Consider the following 20,093-nt stretch of genomic DNA (forward strand, 5'->3'; position numbering starts at 1 on the left):
TGGAGATATAGATGAATTGTAGTTTTACAATAGAAAAAAAAATCACAACCTATAAAAAACCTTAAGATTCACGATTAAAGAAATTAATCTGAAATAATTAGTTCAACCCGGATTTGTATGTTTATGTAAAAAAAAAGACAGTTTTAATTTTACACAGAAATGGTGAAGTGAACAAAAATATACCGTAAAAATGTTTATTGCTCTCAATCTTTTACTTCCAACCATAAATTCCACTACTATTTAAACGACAAAACACTGTTTATACAAGCAGGTGATGACAACACCGTGTGAACAAACACAATCGTGAACAGAAAACCAAAACTGAACACGCAGATTGCAAAAGGCAGGACATGTTGGGATGTTGGGACAAACGTCTGCTCTGACGGATTTGTTTTTTTTACTTGGCGTCTAAAAGACGTGTACTGTAAACAGCAAGCTAAGACCTGATCAGGCCAGACGGTCACGCTGACACTGTAATCGGCTGCAGCTGTCCGCGTCCACTGAGAGCAAACGAAAACACTTGAATTTATCTGACAGAAATGTTTATGATCCAGCAGTCAGATGGCAGCCCGCTCCAACAGGAGGGAAAAACCAAACTATCGTCCTGGGAGAGGCCCGATGACGGAACAAGGATGAATGAAATCTAGTCGTGTGTGTATTTGGGCTGCTCTAATGCTACTTTATTATTTCTGAGGTGATATGAATAAATATGGCATCACCATGACCTAGACATAACAAAAACAGACCATTAGGCAGGACGAACAGGTCGATGACACTAACCTAATACAGCTGGTGAGGCTGTAGAGGTGAGGATTCAGGATCTGCCTCACAGTTTCATTCTGAGATGTATGACAAGGAGGAGTATGGGGTGACGTTTGTAAATCTGAGAGGTGAAATTTGGACAGTTTTCAGATATTTAGCGTGTTTTAGGAAGAAAAAAAAAGTTTTGTTTTTAAAATACATATTTTCACACTTTAAATAAATGTATTTATAAATGTTACATTTACTAAATAAATGTTTAGTTAAGAATTTAAATATTACATTTTAAGTTAAATATTTATTTTAAAATTTAACTAAATATATATCCCAATATGCATTCGAAAAACAAAACCTGTTTTTACGAGAAAATTTAGTTTTTAACTAAATATTTAGTAAGACAACTAAATATTTAGATAAAAACTTAAATATTTAGTTGGCAATTTAAATATTTAATTTTAAGCTAAATATTAATTTTAAAATTTAACTAAATATTGATTGCAATATCCATTTAATAAAACAAAACTTGTTTTTAACTAAATATTTTACTTTTTAACTAAATATTTAGTAAGATAACTGAATGTTTAATTCCAAACTAAATACTTAGTTAAAACATAATTATTTATTTTGGAAAATAAATATTGAGATTAGATATAAATATTTAATGTGCAAACTAAATAATTACGTTTATAAAATTAAATATTTAGTTTTAAGCCAAATATATAATTTTAAAATAAATATTTTGCCTAAAATTAACTACTTGAATTTCTAACTAAATATTTAGTTATAGATGTAACATTTATAAACACATTAATTTAAAGCGTGAAAATATGCATTTGAAAAACAATACCAGTTTATTTTTCCTAAAAAACTGTAAATATCTGAAAAAAACTGTTGTCAAAATTTTACTTCTCAGATTTACAAATGGCAGCCCATGGATGAAATTTATGATGAAAAATACCTCAAAATAATTACAGTTTGAAGTCATTTGTTAGACCAGTTTACTCTGGGTTTATTTGTATTGCAGGACAACCAAAGGTCAGTCAGTGAACTAATTTGGTTCCAGTCACCTTCGTTTTGATAAACCGTCTTTAAACAGAATGTCACTTCACCCCTGAAGAACTGAGATGTCTTCATTATCTTAATCAGAATCAGCAAATCCCAGATTACTCTGGCGGGGGAATCCATTAATGGTGTTTGGATCCCACAAAGCCCAAAAATGATGATCTTCAGGAACTTTTGTGGTGGTTCATTGAAGTTGTCCTGCCTGAACAGTTTGACCTATTTAACCTCAGATATGACATTAATTCCCATTTCAAACTTCTGAGGATTGTTGTTTTTTTATATGACCAAATCTTTACTCAGAGTCTCAGTTTGTTTACATGTAAAGCGACTCAACACTACCTGATCAGATCCCAATATCAATTGAACTCCAATGAAAAATGTTTCCCCGTCACAATAAAAACAGGCAGTTACCCCCACAAAATTAGTACTGTGCAAAAACACAAAAAAAAAAAAAATCAAAGCAAAATGTTGTATTTTGAAGCCAAACAATCAATACCCATCAAGGACTCAATGCTCAAATCTATTGGTCCGTTCTGTCCTGCTTGTAAAAAGAGTTTCTGGTGCCACCTTTATGAATCAAAATGTTTTTTCTTCTTTTCTGAAGTTCATTTATAGTGAAATATCTACACTCTGTCTTACTTTTAACAAGTATAAAAACTAATAAGTACAAAATATACATTTTAGAAGCTGATTTTGCTTTAAACATTCACTTTGCTGTTTTTTGGCTGAGCCAAATGCTTCAAAATGTCATTTATGTCAAAATATAATGTCAATTTGGGTCAATTCTTCCCCTTTAATCTGTGTTATCCAAGGTCTGAGTTGCATAAATTGCAATATCAACCCAGCAAATAGCTACATTTTCAGGCTTCTGCAGCAAAACCACGTCTATCATCTCTCAGATGAATAGAACAGCGTGCAACATAGAATGGAAAATCTAATGTTGAACACTGAAATAGCTGATTATTTTATTCATAACTTTAAAATGATGGTACACTACTATGTTTCCTTTTTAAGCTATGATAGCACCATTGCCTAAAACAGAACATTTTTCCCCCCGTCTCATTGTGAAGAACTAAAAGCAGACAGAAAGCAGTACAGCAGCTTGTTAAAAAATGGACAAAAAAGTAATTTTGATTCTAAATATACTCATAGTTTATGGTTGTGAAGACAACATCTGATTAAAAATATGAATAAATACTCTATAATTAATATACGTTGCATGTGCTAACACTTCAAGTCATAAAAAGCAGTCCAGTTTCTCCTAGTGGGAAATCCGACTGAAGCTCAGATGAGAAAAGGCACGCAGGAAACTGAAGGAACTATAGAAGGTTAAGTGGAAGAACTTAAGGACCATCAGTGATGGCGGCAGAGTCCCGGCTTTAGGATCACGCTGAAGACATCTGACAAAAAGCCTCAGTCTGGATGGGACCGGTGTGTTTCTGTGAAGCAGAAGAAGACAGTTCCCGTCTTAATACAATGTTCACTCTACACAGGTGTTGAACTCCAATCCTTGAGGTTCAGTGTGCTACATCTTTCCCAGCAAACCTGATACTGAAGCTCCGTATTGGCTAAACACTTGATCCAGGTAATCACCAGATAAGGAAGGATTTCTGGAAAACTGGAAGGACATAGGCCCTCGAGGCCAGGAGTCTGACACCCCTGCAGTTTAAAACTTAAACTTTCTTGTTTTCTCCAAATAAACTTGACGTTAAGTTTGATTTTGTGTACTGAAACGGTCTTATTTACTGTTGGAAATATGACAGAAAAGAACAAAATTCAAAATGGATAGAGCTCTCAAAAATACTGTTACACAGAAAGCCTTTACAAGAATGTCTGAATATGTAATCAGTTTTATTATTTTAACTGATTCATGGGATTTGTTTTCAGATATTAAATTGCTTTTCTTACATTTTTTTGTTTGTTTGTTTTTACTTGATTACTTTCATTTATCTTTTTTTTATTTCGATTCCTCTTATCTATTCTCTCTTTTTCACTTTCCTTTTTTGTTTTACCCTGTTCAATTTGACCCCAGCTTATTTCAGTTTAATTCAATTTAGTTTAGAATAGTTGAACAAACATATTTTTTTTAACCAAGGTATATTAAATTGTCTCCGCTTGTACACTGTATCCATGTCACATAATAGTGACAAATCAGCTTGATATTTATCAGTGGAATTTACATAAAGGTAGAAATTGACTTTTAAAGCAAATGTTTTAGAGTTGGAAACTAAACCTAAGCCCTCATACTTTTTATAAACTTTTTGCAAAATCGCAGAAAATGGAATTTATTTCCTTAAATATGTAAAATAGCAGACAACGTTTTTTAAAGTGGAGTGATCTGGTCTGGATTTTTTTAGTTGAGGACATTTTGTCTTTCTTCCAAAAGACTTTCTCAATTCTGAGGAAAAAGTAAATAAATAAGAAATCCTTTTGGGTAATATCTTTAATTTAAAAAAAAAAAACTCCAGATGACTGTTTTAAAAACTATGTACCAGTCTAAGTGAATGACTGAGAGTCTGCAGAAACATATATAAGGTACACTCTTATATTGCTTTTTCAAGAAAATTTTAATGACATATTCCAAGATTCAAAAGCTCCTTTCACACCAATGCGTGTTCAAGCAGAGAAATCTATGTGAATGTGTGTTCAGGGGTTCTGCAGTCACATTCGTTTCTACGACCGTATAAAACCAGCCACTGAACGCACATTGCTAGTTAGGTTGAACTTTGACCTATCAGAGACTCAGATTTGTTAGTAACGTATGGATGGTGTTTGTTTTAAATCACAAAAGTGTTCAAATTGTTTGAAAATTCATCATGGAGGAGAAATCAATAATTGCAGTTTCTGCAATTCTATGCCATCAAGTCTTTCATGGATAAGATTCACTAGATTTGCACAACATTTCACACGAAGCCTCTTCCAGCTGTAGGTGGTGGGCAAGTGCCAGTAAACAGCAGAAAAAGAAGGCCCTCCCTGCTTGTCCAGTGTGAACAGCATGAGTTAAACGCACATTTAAGAACCTGCGCGTCAAATTCTCGGTGTAAATGTAGTCTAGGACAACACAGCCTTCATGAATCACAACCTTCATTGACAAATTTGACACCTATTTAATAAAAAAGTTTTAATAATTGAGTCCTGACCTTATATGACCTCATAACAAGACTTTTTTTCTCTTGTCTTACATTTACTTTTAGTCCGTTAAAGACTGTTTGCATTAAAAGTCTTTTAAAATGTAAACCAACATATAGAAAAAGGATGCTTTCCATTGTGTTCAGAATGAAATACGCATATATATATATATATATATATATATTGTAGAACAAATCAGTGATCAATTGAGAGTAAAGTACCTTGTTGTTCATTTCTGCGACGTGGAGTTCTCTCTGCAGGTATCCAGGACACTGCAACAAACCAGACACATCTGAACAAACCCGAAAAGACTTTTCTAATGTATGCTAGATGGAAGAGGGACTACAAAGTCACTCAACTTTATCTGACATGACAGTTTTCCTATAAGCAGATGTCGTTTCAAGACCAGAAAGATCTGCTCTTCATGATAGTTCTTGTTCGACTGTATTAACCTAAGATCTGTTGGCTAACTGCACACGTTCTTCTCTTTCTTCTTCTATTAACAAACTAAATTCCCTTTTTGTTGGTAAACCCCCCAAAGGACTGAAGCACTCACGCTTGATGCTGCCGCACAAAGTCAGCAAACTGGCGGTCTTTAGCGTAAAGTTCTATGATGCGTATCCTGTCTTGGATTTCCTGTAGAGAAACATGGTAACAGTTGAAGAAGAACATTGTATTACAGAAAAACTGTGGATGAATCAACAACACTTCACTATAACGGTGAACCCTTCATTTTTTTCAGTGTGACACTGTTTTTGGATTCAGGTTCGAACTCTTATTCCAGTTTAAGACATCAAATCATTCATATAATTCTTGTGTTCTGTTACAGCTACATCTACAAACTTCCCTTTTCCAATAATTTTGAACCCAACAGGTACCGGTACGTGCTGGATTGAAAAGAGTCTTCTCTGCAGTATTTGTTTGGTCACCTCTTTGGTCAGTTCACTGTTGTCATAAATGTGTCGTATCTCCTCGCTGCTGAAGTCGGTGGAGGCCTCGGCGCTGGCGCTGCTGTACACCGGAGGTTCTGGGTAGCGGCGGTAGTAGTGGCTGTAGCCAGTAGTGGCTTCACTCTCATACATGGGGTTGTACTTGGTTGCCCTCTCCAAAGACGGAAGGCTTTCTGCTCGCCTGTAAGATGAAGGAATGAAAACTCAATCAATTAGTTCATTTAATACCTTGTGTGTTTTTCCAGGTCCATATTTGAAGTAACAGATTAAACTGTAAATGGTATAGTAAGATACTATACCATATTTGTCTGTATATTTCAGTAAATAAACATACAGACATATACAGACATATATATATATAAACAAAATGTAAAAAATGTGATATCCCAAAGATATAAACAATCAAATTGTGTGTGTTGTTAATAGTCATATTTTGCTTTTAAAATAGGGAATCCACATTTGTTAGTGTTTGCTTGTTTTTTTTTTTTCTTATTGTTTACAGTTTCAAAAAGTAAGGGGAAACTATAATTATTACTTTAGTAATTAAATAAAATGAGGGAGAAGTTATGTTTTCTTATTTGAAAATAAACATGTAAATTAATAAATAAGTTTGCTTATTTCTCTTACCCCTTGAAATAGATAATAAATAAATATATAAATAAATAACTTTTCTTATTTTTGATACACTTTCAAAAAATAGGTAAATAATCAAATATATTTATTTATTTCTGTTGCCCCTTTAAAATAAATAATAAAAAAATACATTTTTCTTTACTTTTGTTAGCCTTTAAATAAATAGATAAAAAAATAAATATGTTTTCCATGTTTCTCTTACCCCTTTGAAATAAAATAGATCCTTAAGTTTTCCTATTTCTGTTACCCTTTAAATAAATTAATATGTTTACTTATTTCTGTTACGCCTTTGCAATTATTAATAAATAAATACATGTGCAGCCGGTGTGTGTATAGTTGTATTTATAATGAAAGTACAGAGTCATGGAAAAGTGTGTCTGTCATCAGCGTGAGTCTAGACTAAAGATAAACAGCTATAAATTCAGTGTGATGTGTTATTGGTGTTGGTCAAACTATTTTGAAAAACTAATCATTTAAATTGCAAATAGTTTTTCCAAACAACAAACTAAATCAGTTTATCACTAGAAACGTTAATGGTGCCTCATAATGAACATGAACACAGACTGAGCTGCAGAACAGTAGAATGTTGTTCTCTAATTCACTTGTTTGACTGAATGTGTCAGAGTTTTGTTTGGAGCAAAAATCGATCAGTTTTTCTGACATATTCATATTAGTCTCTCCTGGTTGTTAAGCAGAGTAGAAGAGTTGTTTATTGAAGAAGTGTTGACATCAAATCATCCTGACAACAATGCATTCACACTGATATATACAGCGACCTACATTTCATTTTTGTGATTTACTGAATCCTAAACTCTTTGAGGATACCAGACCTACTGTGTCTGTGTGTGCAGCCTGCTGTCCTGGTGGCTTCAGCTCGTGCATAAATACCCGTCTACCTCTGATTAAACCCACCATGACACCAAAGTGTTCCTGAGCCAATCATCATCATTTATGTCAGCGTCTCACCTCCAACAACAACAAAAACTTTGCAGCTGTGCTGGAGGAGAAGCCAGTTTGATGAAGCAGCTTCAGTTCACGGAATTAATCAAAGCAGCAGATTTATCAGCACCAGAAACAACATTAGCATCATGAATACATTCAGGTTATCAGAAAAACTAACTGCGTAGTGATGTTTATGTGTAATGTGTTGTCTCAGGAACTGTGGTGAAACAAGTTCAGGGTGAGTTTAAAAAGAATTCAAACTCTTAATGGGTTTATAACCTCTAAAGAACAGCTAACTGTGTTTCCGTTTTAACATTTTGTCGAGTATTATCCCGCTTATCCCATGACCGCTTCCAAAGAAATAAATATTCAGTCGTAGTAGTTTATTTATGATATTTTTGTGTTTTAGATCACTTTTTATAAAAGCAGATTATTTGATCCGTGGTCCGATGCCATATTTTACAAATAACTTTTACCTGGTTAAACACTGAGATTAATCGTAATTAATCACAACACAAAAATGCGATTAATCACATTTTTTCTATGATTGATTGGCAGCAATAATTAATAAATACATGTTCTAAATGTTGAGTTTCGTGTGTGATTTCATATTGTGATTATTCGCAGATAATAAGTGGTCAGCAAGTACTGAAACAAAAAAATACATATATATAACGATTAATCACAATTAATTTTTTCCAGATTCACGATTAATATTTTCAGTATTTTAATCGATTCCCAGCCCTGATTTTTATATTTTTAGTATATATTTTTCTTAAGGTTGTCGTGCGACCCTCTAAGGGTCCAGACCACCCGAAAACCTGCAGCACCTGCACAGATTAACCCTCTGTATGACTGCATGTGACCAGGGCCTTAGTTATCTCAACCAATCAGATGAGACCTTGGCAGTGCAGGTAGAATGTCACAACACCTCAACTGATGAGGCAACAGGGGCAACATTTTGGCAATAATTTTATTTTATTTTGAATCAACGTAAAAACTAACCCTATTGTTAAAGAAACAACTTGTTTTAAACATGATGCATTATCAACAGCAGCCCGCACCGTATGGGGTCCTCCGACTCCTCTTTGTCGTACTGATCCCGCAACGTCCTGGCCAAGAAGAAAAGGACTCCCGACGCCACAAACAGGAAGCCAGCCACTGAGGCAATCGCTATTCCGACCACCAGGGGCTCCGACACGTACTCCTCACAGTGTTCGCCCCTGTACCACCAGTTCTCCCCCACTCGACACCTGCAGGCGAGGAAGATGAAATGAAGATGACTTACAACAAATCAAAGCGTATTTAAGGTAACAGTATAAAATATGCTAATGAACTTAGCGACTTTTTCATCCTGACTAAAATGATAAACTCTTTAAAAAATTGAAACCATGTTCACACCGACCTTGGGCTGAAGTAAGCACTTTTAATGAAAAGTCTATGTAAATACACATTAGTGGTAGAATCCGAGCTTTCTCTTGCATTTACTTGTTTCTACGCAAGTTTTCTTCGATCATTTTCCTGTTTGTCATACAAAGTACCTGGCCATTGAACATGCATCGCCAGTTAAACCAGGTTGAACTTTGACTAACTTTGAGTGGTTTTTGTGGTCAGAATAAATTTAATTCTCAGAATTGCCACATTTTTAAAATTGATCATGAAACACAAATGAATAATTGCGGTTTGTGCCCGGCTGGAATTCTATGACATAAAGACTCCATTCATACTGGACGTGGCAGGCGGAGCAAGTTTCAGTGCTAAGTCAATATAAATGGGCGGCGAGGCTTGTCGTGACGCATCAACCAAACAGGAACTCAGCATTGGTCATGTAATGTTTTAAGTGACTCGATCAAAGGGTAGAAAAATAGATTCAATATGGCGTCTTGATACGAGGATTTTCATCCTGAACTTCCATCCATTTTCTTAACCCATGGGGGCAGCACTGGGAGACTATCCCAGTTACTGTTGGATGAAGGCGAGATACACCCTGGACAGGTCACCAGCCTGTTTGGATACGCTAGCCAGCTTCCCAGTAAACAGCTTAGCAAGCTAGCGACCTCTGACCTAATAGCGATCGCCGGCAGAAGTAGCGAGGTCTACTGCTGCTGTGCTGGCCCGCTGGTGGTTGGCTGTCCAGCAGTCCAGAGACCCGCCATGGGTCTCGTTGTGCATGCGATTGGGCTAGCTTCATGAGCTTATGATATTATTCTTATCTTCTTTAAGGCAAAGAGATCCTCCAGTTTTATTTTTATTTCCCCCCTCTCGGTTAATGCTCAAACTGGGCCGCAGACAGATGGAAGTAACATCAGGTGTTACTATCTCCGTAGCAGTACAGTACACCACACTGGGAGAGACTGAATGATCCGGTGAAACCAGACCAGCGACATGCTTGGCGGCGCTTCTGTGGAACCCTCCAAAACATATGAGCCCAAGTTACTCGCTCAACATCATCCATGTTCTCCAACCACTTTGGCGGTTGCTCCGCAGTAGAGGCGTCGAGGCTACAAGCAGTAAATTTGACATCAAAAGAGAGGCAGCAGACGAGAAATGGACGCGCCTGTGGCACCCGGTGTGAATGTTGTGAAGTCTGTCATATATTGGAATAGAGCTGCAAATTTTTTTGCAAAATTTGCACCGCTTTGACATTTAGCGCCAAGCCTTTTCTAACAGTAGCTGCTGAACAATAGCTAGTATCAGGTTCCAGTTAGAACCCGATATGCTTTACGGTGTGAACGCAGCAGAAAAGTGTTGTTTAATTATTTCTACCCCACTGTGGATAAAGTCTTCATGTTTTGTTTTCTGTCTCCATGGAGCCATACAATAGTTCTGGTTTGACAGCATGATGTAAATAACAATCCCAAAGCATCTGGATCTGCCTGTGTGCTTTATGATGTGCTGGTGGGTGTGAAACAAAGGTTAGCACTCCTCTTGGCACACAGAGTCCTCCATGACGGTTCGACTCATCGTAAACGGCTCCAGATGCAGAAGTTTGAGCAGCTCGTCGCTGTTCCTCACACACAGTCAACCAGATGTGCGTGTCTGTGTCAATATGTAAACAGAAAACATGCACGGGAAAACGTCCTTCCTCATTAGGGAGTTTAACGGTCAATGAAAGTGAAAACAAGATTTTTCTCTTGTCTTTTTCTTTTTTTTTACTATCACATGGACTGGGTTTCCAAAATTGTGCACGTGCAATTCAAAAGAAAGCAAGCCATGTGGTTTATTCCATCCTGTTTCAAAGGCACGTGAATCACCGGGATGCCGACCCACCTGCAGATGGCTCCCTGACCGGGGATTATGTCACACTTGCCATCGTTGAGGCAGAAGTCTGTCTGCAGCTCGCAGATGCTCTGACAGGGCAGGCCGTCCACACTGAAGTACCCCGCGTTGCAGACGCACTCCGCCTCCCCCGACCACCGGTTCACTTTGCACTCTGCATACTCGTTGCACGCCTGGAATTTACACGGGTCAGCTTGATCCCCTAAAAGTTAAAGACATAAAAGAGAAATTATGCTTCAAGCTAAATCTATCATCATTTTTATTTGCTTTTTTATTATATTTACTTGAATGATTCAAGATTTCGAAATAAAATCTGTGCAAGTGTTCATTTTTTGTCCATTTATCCATAATGTAAGTGCATGCTAACTTACCACCCTGCAGACAGAGAAAATCTGCATTTGTGCTTTTTTTTTTGTTTTAAACCACAGATGTTTTCCACAATCCCACTGTTTTCTGTGTTTTACAGAGCCAAGTTTTGCTGAATTTTTTTCAAGAAGCTGCTTTTCCCACTGTACCTCTCCAAATGAACAAATACAGCCTCAGTGCAAATACATGTTTTCTTTAATAGAGTAATGCTTAAGTTCTGCAGTGCACTATATGTGCACGTGCTTACAAATAACTAATACAAAAGATTTAAATATGAAATCATGATGGAAAAATGGCTTCACATGGTCAGTTTTGTAATAATTACTAATTTCATATAGGACCAAAGTAAAAACATTTAAAAACATTAGTTTAGTGTCAAATTAAATATATTATTTTTCTTATTTAATTTGTTTTATTATGAAAAAAGAAGAAGAGAAAAGCAAAAGCCTTAAATTTTACAAAATAATTACAATTGTATACCTTTTTTTGTTATGCATTTTATTTGAAACCATAATAAACATTGTGCTCCTCATCCCTTTAAACTCACAAGGTTTTTGTCATTATTTGTTTACTTAGATTTTAGAATAATATCTAAATAAATAGACAATATATCTCAAGTTTCTAGTTTAGTCTCAAAATGAATTACAAAATTTGAGTTATTCATTACAACGGGGTAGTAAGGACACTATAAAAGTAACATAACACAAAATAACATAAATTATGAAGCAAAAGGTTGTTTACTTAAAAAAAAAAAATAGAACCAATATCTTGTTTTGGTATGAGAGACAAAAATTACATTACAAGAGGTTACTTTAGCACTGGTTTTACAAAAAAAGAAATACGTCTTTTGTTGGGTGAGTCAACATCATTTTATTATAAGCATGAGGGCATTGAAAAGAGTTTTCAGGACACTGGACCTCTTCAGAAGAAGAGTCCTGACCCACAAGGAGTGAATTTGTTTTGGCAAATGCAACGATTGCTCCGTCAGAAGTATTGTTAAGAGGCCCAAATGCATTTTGGGACATTGATTCCTATCATGAAGTCTTATGGCATCACAATTAATGGCTGCACAGGTTGTGTTTCCATGTACTATGAAGTTGCACAAATTGGATTTGTCAAAGTATTGTTCACATCATCATGTGCGTTGGTTTGTGTTTATTCGCATAATTATGATTTATTGGAAACAGTGTAGTTGCAATTTTTTTTTTTTTTTACATTTCTAGAATTTCAATAAAGTGTTGCTGGATATGTGTCATGAGAACACAGCTACTGATGGATTTAGTCAGCACGAAATGGGAATGAAGGCTTACAAAACCAGCTTTATTATAAAAAAAGTTCGTCTTTTTCTTCTAAATTACCACTTATTTCTTGTATTTTTTTTGTTAATTCTTGTAAAATTATAACTTGTTTAGTATTGTAACATTTTTATTTTTTCTCATAATTTTACAATTTTACTCTCAAATTATTTTGTTTTCTTTAATGGTAGCCCTGATACTTCATTTTAGCTTTTAGTTTAGATATGAAAATAAAGAATTAAAATACCATCTTACGAATGTTGGGCACCAGTAGCAGCACAGTAGACAGAACATATATGATGTTTTTCTAACTGTAAAACTGAGATGGATCTCAAAGAGGAAGTGCAGAATCTGGAGGAGGCAAACTTGAGTAAGTGTTAGATCAATGAGGAAATGGCTGCTATTGCATTCCAGAATGCGAATTTAATTGCAATTAAGGTAAAAACAAATCTTGACAACTTTAAAGACTTAGCAGAAAAAAGTCTTGTTTTGTTCCTGTAGTCAAGGAGCTGCAGAAAAAGCCAAGAAAATAACAACTACTGCAAACATTTGGTAACTTTCTGAGAAATGTTAAAGTAAATTGTTAATAGCTGTTGCAGTTCAGTGAAGCTATCCATGTCAATGTACAGAAATAGGACTTTTTGACCCAATGACAGAAGTTTTTCAACTTTTTGTGTTCTCATAAACAAAATATTGGAATCAACTTTTGCATTTAAATATTTTTACTCGTGAGGTGAGCTTTGCATCAGTGAGAACCGACCTGACTCCACATCCAGCGAGTATTTGTCGATGGCCAGGTTCATGGTCTGGTACGCTGTGTTACAGAAGTCCTCCAGGATCAGGTAAACTGTGGTTGTGACACCACGAGCTACAGGCCTCCCGAATTTCATCCGACTGTTCACCACAATGCTCCCGTTCCGGAAGTTCAGGATCTCCAGGTTCTCAAAGTGACTCAGGTTGGACTGAAGATAAGGTACGAGCTTGAAGAGTGAACAGAGACGTTAAGACCACACAACAGCGCCGACATTTCAGTAGTGAAAAGCAGGTGTTTACCAGCTCCAGGAAGCGCTGTTCCAAAGCCTTGTACTCTGGAGAACTTTTGTTGAAGAGATCTTCAGAGAAGATCATGTTAGTCACTCTCAGGCTGAAGAACACCATCAGTGCTCGTCCGGGGTTCACAGGCATGGCCATGCTGGCCTGGTCCGTGGCGTGCTCCCCCCCAGATGGAAAGCCAGTGCTGCCCTCCTCTGTTTGGTTAGTTAAACCATAACCATAGGAAACCACACCATGATCTCCAGAGGTGACGTCATCAGAACCAACCACAGAGGTCTTGATCTGAGACAGACAGAAAATGAAACAAGTTTTATTGAGAGTGTTACAGCCCAGCGAACAAACCTAGAATATACCACCATCTCTGTTCATTTTGCTTTTTCTTTTAAAACCCCGCATCACTTTTTTCTGTTGCTCCATTACTGTGTGCAGCTTTCTTATTATTCTGACATATTTGTTTGGTGTTTGCTTCCTTTGAGTTAATCATTTTACACATACATGGGTAAAAAATCTTAGCCAAGAAGACTGTGATAAGAATGTGATAAATTTGCAAATTGTATTAAATCTATAGTGTATAATTTAATTCAGACATTTAAAAAAAATGCAGAGAAAAAGCCAGTTAATAACTCACAATAGTTTCACAAAACCACCTCAAAAATGGTTAGTTTTTAGATATGAAAGTGATTATCTCACTGTCTTCTCCTACCCTTCTCCCCACCGCTCCCATTGTAGGGGCTTCTGAATTGATGGGGTTTTCCAAAATCGTTTTTTTAAGGGCAAACATCCTTGCGGCGGAGGGAAGCAGAGTCCTCCGCCGAAAGGGTGTTGAGGAGAAATATATTTCTTCACTTGGGTACGCTCTGAAGCTCAGAAGTTTACATTTAAACGTAGTAATTACTTTTTGTTTTAGCATGACCTTTTTAAAGTTATAAAAACGATGTTGTTATGTATTTCAGAGCGCTAGCAGCTCTGAGCTAACATAGCTTACTGGCGACTATTGATGATGTCATCAAGTGGGAGTAACGCCCGAATTTGAAGACTTTTTTTTCACAACTCTCCATTTGGAGGGCTAAATGTAGGGGTAGGGAGAAGCCATAGAGGTAGGGAAAAAATGTGGATTCGGTCTTAGTCACAAGTGTCCTTACGAGTGGATACAGTCTGTCTGCTGCCAAAAGATGGGCAAACCTGTGCAGGTGGCTCATGGGAAATATTAGGATCGTAGCCCCTTGAGTGCATAGAGTGAAAACGTGGGTGCACATTTTCTTCTATGGGCATGCTGCAGGTGACAAGTTGTAGAGAACACTTATGCAGCATGTAAGAGTAAGTAAGGGTGACGTAGATGAGACAGACACACTGAACAGAATTTTCTTTTTTAAAACCCCCTGAATCCTCTTTTAATACGCACCACAAGGTTTCCAGTGTAGACTGGGCAAAAACACTCCAGAGACAAATCAGCGTGTAACACTGCGACTCTGTCCATAAAACTAAAGATCCAAATTAAAATGGAAAACACCTACAAAAGAAGACTCTGCGATCAAATTTGATCAGCAACCACTTCAATGAAAAGTTAATGTAAAGGTGTATAAATGTGCGTTTCAGACTTCTGCATTCAGAACTCTTGCTTTCACGTGTCACAATTTTATAGGTCTTTTTACAAAACCTGCGTCCATTGAATGTGTATGAAAGTTAAACCAGCTGAACTTTGACCAATCAGGAACTCAGATCTGGTAGTGACAAATGGATGGTGTTCATTTTAACTTACAAAAGTTTTGAAATTGTTTGAAAATCGATCATAGAGGAGAAATTAATTATTGTGATTTGTCCCAGACTGGAATAAGTCTTTCATATATCGCAATCGAGCTGTGAAAGAAAAATCCTGGAGAAAGATTCACCAGATTTGCACCGCTTCAACATTTTGTACCAAGCCTCTTCCAGCTGAAGGTGCATGCTGGTATCGGGTAGCGACAGTCCAGTATAAACTAAGTTCTTGAAACTGCCTGATGTGTACGTAGCACGAAACTTCAACACCCAAACTACAAGGAAGGTGAAGCAATTATAAACTGGACCTTGTTGTATTTCAACAAACCTGGTGTTAAATGTACCAAATACTCTTAACACGGTCAAGAGGATCAGTTTCTGGGATTTGGCTTAAACTGATTTCTGTTCTTTTACTCAGAAAAACGCATTTCTAGAAACAGCTCAGATCCTGTGTACCCTCCATCCACGCTGCCAGTGTTTGGACTAAAGTGTGTCCATCTATGACAGTATTCCAACCACTGACTGTGCATGAGAACTGGACTGAGTAAGAGTGATGTCACCTATAAAAAATTCGAGCTCCAACCACAACGAAGTCGATTTAGTCACAATTTTTTCGTGATATGGAACCAAACGTTATCATTAAGTAGTGATTTAGTCAGAGTTGGTCAATTCATAATTTGAAAAACTGGCACTACTGAAAAAATATAGTGAAAAAGAAAATTAAGATTATCGAAAACATGTTGAAAAAGTGCCAGAGCAAGAATAGTTATTATGACAAATAGAATGGCTGAGTAAACAGCGTTTATTTCTCTATAGAAGTCTATGGGATTTTGGCTTCTTGGAGTCAGCAGGTACTTCCTGTCTGAATCACAAGTGGGAGGGGCCACTCGGTCCAGTTCTCTTTTAATGTCAATGTGTCATTTTTGACATTTTGGTGAAGAGAAACATTTCATGATCATGTGAGACATTGAGAAAACCTCCTGAGTACCTCCACCACGGAAGTGCCGGCTGCGACAGGCTGGCCCTCAGAATCCGGATGAATGATCGAGACCACGGTGAAGGCCAATTCCACTCCTGGAGTCAACACGGTCGGTTTTTCAGGGTCTGGATGATCTGTCACTGGTGGTTCAGGGATGTCTTTGTCCAACAGTAAAATCTCATCCTCGGTGAGGTCTTCATTTGAGATCTTTGTCGCTCGTGGCACCTCCTCCTCCACAGTTGGGGCCTCGGAGAAGGTGTCCTCTATCACGTTCCCGTCCTCTCTGGTTATCGTCTCATCCAGATCTTCAAATGTAGGCTGCTCAAGATGGATCGATTCAACTTCCTTGTTTGCATCGGGAGGTTCTTCTGGCGTCTCTACAGGTTCAGGAGTCTCAGGAAGCAGAGCTGTAGGGAGTTCTTCTGGACTCTCTGAAACCTCATCTACCAAGACTTCACCCAGATCCTCCCCAGCAGGAGGATGTTGCACCTCCTCTGCAGAGGCATCCACTTGTTTTTCTTCCCTGCAGTCATCTGTACAGATGCTGCTTTCTTCTGTCCTTAATCCATCTACTGGGACATCATCTCCAACAGACACTTCCACGTTCCCTGCAGGTGCTGGATCTTTCAGACCTGTACCAGAGGCCTCTATTTCCACTGGGGGTTCAAGAAGCGTGGCGCTCTCCGTCAGCGCTGGGGACGGTTCTTCAGGGGGGACGGACCCTTGAGGGGCTTCTGGACTCGGCACAGTTTCTTCTGACCCCAGACTCTCCTCCTCAACTCCTGAAAGGAAGATGAGAGGGACAACTGAGAACAGAAGCAATCCGACATGTCAGCAAAGATCAAAGAAAGGCAAACGTGGTTCATACTGCTGGTTTCAGGTGGCGTGGTGGCGAGGGCAACAGCAGGAGACCCTCCCCTTTCCTCCTGGACAACAATGTCCTTTTCCATTGTGGCCACAGTGTTGGTTTCTGAAGCTTCAGGCAGGTCATCTTCCTCCAACGTTAAGACCTCTGGCAGGTCATCGACGGCGCTGACCTGCATCACAAATTGGCTTTATTATCTACTCAGTCTCGCGTGCGTGCAGTTCTGCTCCTGTGGTGAGCCGTGCAGCAGGAACAGAAGTAACCACTACCTGCAGCTCATTTTGACCCCCAATTTAGATCATTTTTATACCCATTTTTAAAGAAAATGTTTCTTTTCTGCTTCAGTTTTCAGGTTTACTCCTGTTTGAAGTTTTCTTTTTGTTTTTAATGCATGTTTTTCTAGTTTACTTTCCCCTCCTGTCTCACAAACCAGTCGTTTCTTGTTTTAATCCTAGCCAACAGTGTGCATGAAGTTAGCACTACTGTCTCCTAGTGGGGACACTTGCACAATTTATCTCTTTTCTTTTGGAGGATCATTGGTGTAATAAGATGCAACTTTCACCCAATATTTATGAAAAACATGAGGTCTATTTTCAATTCTTTGATCTCTAGAAACCCTTTGGACTTAAAGATATTTAAAAAAAATGGAACAGAAATTGGTATTTAATAGCAATAAAATAGTATTTACAGCTAAATGTAGTACAGACTAATAAAAAATTTAAATAAATGAAAGATGAAAAAATATATTTGACTTGACTTTGACTTGAACATGTAGCAGGAATCCTTTTCCTGTAACCAGTGTTAGGAGAGCAGCCAAAAGTTTGCTCACATGTGGTGTTATTTCAAAATAATAATACCAAAACAGCAGAAAAAAGTACATATCCAAATATTCTTAGAGGATATTATGGAATTGGATGGAAAAGCAGACTAAAAATGGCGTTTGAAAAAGTGCATCTTAGTGATGTTGAAAATACCCTCAGCGGGCCACAAGCCCCCTGATTCGCCCCATTCTGATGCAGACTAACAGATCTGTGAACGTCTTTGTTTTCCTCGTCCAAGCTAGAATCTGGAACAAAACTAAAGCTGGATAGTTCCAATATTGCTTGGCATTTTTAGCCATCGGAAACAGAGAGCTCTCAGTAACTGGTCGGGGAAGGGGGCGGGGTTGCTTCAACTGTCCCATTGTTTACTCTGTGGTAGTGGGCGTGTCACTTGAGGTGACAGCGGCGATCGTGTGCATAAGTTCACCTGTTAGCCACAGGGCAGGAATGCCAGTTGGAGAGGTGAGCTGGAGTCGAGCATTTTTTGTTGACCGCTAACACTAAAATGCTAACTTAGCTCATGATGCTAATGCAAAGATTAAGATGAATGATGATTTATCGCTTTGACGTGACTTTAGATTCACAAATGTTGCTTGTTGTTGTAAAGAAGCTTTGACATTGTGTAATTAACTCTATTCAAAGCTGTCATTTTATTGCAGCCACCACAAATACAAAATGAAAAAAGAAATAATACGTTCAATAAATCACTTTCAAACTTAAAGTTGTTAAGTTATAGTAAAACCCGTTTGCTCACAGCAGAACATCTTTGTTTTTGAAGAATCAGACATGTAGTCACATGATGTTTAAAACATCCAACTTCAGTAATTTGTGGCACCACAAACACAAAAGATGCAAAACGCTAAAAATGTGCAGTTGTAGTGAAGCTTTGAGCTTCAATAAGGATAATCTACCACTCTGGAGGTAAGCGGGATGTTGAGTCACTCACTCTACAATCCACTCATTAATTAAACCTTCACTCTAAACCAATCACTAAATGCCTTTTCTTCTCAGCCAATCACAATCACGTTAGAGTTTTTTAAATTCATCGACGTTTATCTCTACAGTGCCGGTCCGTGGATCCGGGTAATTATATCCCGCCCTCCAGATCATATTATATTACTATTATTAACATCCCAATGGTTTACCTTTAGGTTGAATTGTTGGGCCCCAGGTGGGTTTGTCCGCGGGTTCCATGGTGGTCCCATCTGTGTTTGCCCACACTGGTGGGGACTCAGTGCTCTAGGTCTCTATGCTAAAAAGCTGCCTGGCTGACAGCGTAGCGAGTTAGCGAGCTCCACTGCCCAGCGAGTCAGACTACTGAGTGAGGACAAACCCACCCGGGGCCCACCAGTTCAGCCCAAAGGTAAACCATATGGGGCTCACATTGAAATGTTTGCTGGTAATGTATTGAAGCAACACTGCGAACATGGAGGCTGAGCGGTTAGTTAGAATAACTTCATGCTTTCTCTCTTAAAAACAGAATGTTACATCACAGTGATGTCATCATTCCCTCCCACTCACGGTGTAGAAAGAAATAAACATAACCGGATTAAATAACTAAGGGAAAAACAGAGTAAAACAGCCAGACAACAAAACCCATTGGCAAAACCCACACTTAAACCTCAATCGGCTCAGACAGGCAAAGGGAATGATATCCCACTGTTTGGCCCGCGACCTACCCTGTATTTAATTTGGGCCCCCTGAGCAATTGAATTTGACTGTTCTGTTCTATACGCTTTTGTCAGCCGTCCTCCGCCCATCTTCAACCTGGACTATGTCATGGACCGACCTTCAACCACCATCAGCATCCAGGCTCTGGGGTTTATCTATCTATGGTCTGAGCTTACCCCCTCACAATAAAGTCATCTGTCCAGAGCCTAACCGCCAAAAGACTATGGACTAATTACATTTTATATTCCTAATAAATGTTTATTTGAGATCAATTTTAAATCTCTCCTTACAGAAATAATTATTGTTACTTCCAAATTGTTTATGCATCTTATTGTGACTCTTAAAATGATTTTATTTGTGATCAGTATTGAATTTTTTAAATAGTTTTGTTACAAATCTGATGTACTAAATCCTCCATTATGCATGTTTGATGCAGGGAACAGCAGCTCACTGATGGATACAGTAGTGTCTCTGCCCTAGAATAGAAGTGGATTATTAACAGCAAGAGCCACAGAAATCCTATAAGCTTCACTT

The 20,093-nt window shown here is 37.8% G+C and overlaps 2 protein-coding genes across 2 annotated transcripts in view; both read right to left on the reverse strand.

Moving 5' to 3' along the window:
• Positions 1-1,648: 1,648 nt before the first annotated feature.
• Positions 1,649-14,178, reverse strand: impg2a (interphotoreceptor matrix proteoglycan 2a). Its single transcript, XM_036209805.1, has 8 exons — positions 13,469-14,178; positions 13,176-13,395; positions 10,746-10,956; positions 8,540-8,728; positions 5,880-6,081; positions 5,507-5,586; positions 5,172-5,222; positions 1,649-3,260 (listed from the first exon to the last, which is right to left on the reverse strand). Exons 1-7 carry the CDS (start codon positions 13,604-13,606, stop codon positions 5,180-5,182), a joined length of 1,083 nt encoding a protein of 360 aa, XP_036065698.1. The 5' UTR covers positions 13,607-14,178; the 3' UTR covers positions 1,649-3,260; positions 5,172-5,179.
• A 2,000-nt stretch (positions 14,179-16,178) lies between these two features.
• LOC112155218 (interphotoreceptor matrix proteoglycan 2a) overlaps positions 16,179-20,093 on the reverse strand; it is a gene marked incomplete in the record, with an annotated part of 16,616 nt that continues 12,701 nt past the window's right edge. The window contains 2 exon segments of the mRNA XM_036209764.1: positions 16,179-16,984; positions 17,071-17,239. Of these exon segments, the coding sequence (XP_036065657.1) occupies positions 16,179-16,984; positions 17,071-17,239 (975 nt within the window).

Source organism: Oryzias melastigma, linkage group LG21, assembly GCF_002922805.2.
Source record: "Oryzias melastigma strain HK-1 linkage group LG21, ASM292280v2, whole genome shotgun sequence".
In the NCBI taxonomy this organism is placed as follows: Eukaryota; Metazoa; Chordata; class Actinopteri; order Beloniformes; family Adrianichthyidae; genus Oryzias; species Oryzias melastigma.

Excerpts from the sequence above, each read along its gene's own strand:
- impg2a (XM_036209805.1), bottom strand. The coding sequence starts at position 13,606 with ATGGCCATGCCTGTGAACCCCGGACGAGCACTGATGGTGTTCTTCAGC. Across the intron at positions 13,396-13,468 it reads AACAGCGCTTCCTGGAGCTG|CTCGTACCTTATCTTCAGTC; the intron begins GTAAACACCTGC and ends TCACTCTTCAAG. Across the intron at positions 6,082-8,539 it reads GAGTCGGAGGACCCCATACG|GCGAGCAGAAAGCCTTCCGT; the intron begins GTGCGGGCTGCT and ends TTCATCTTACAG.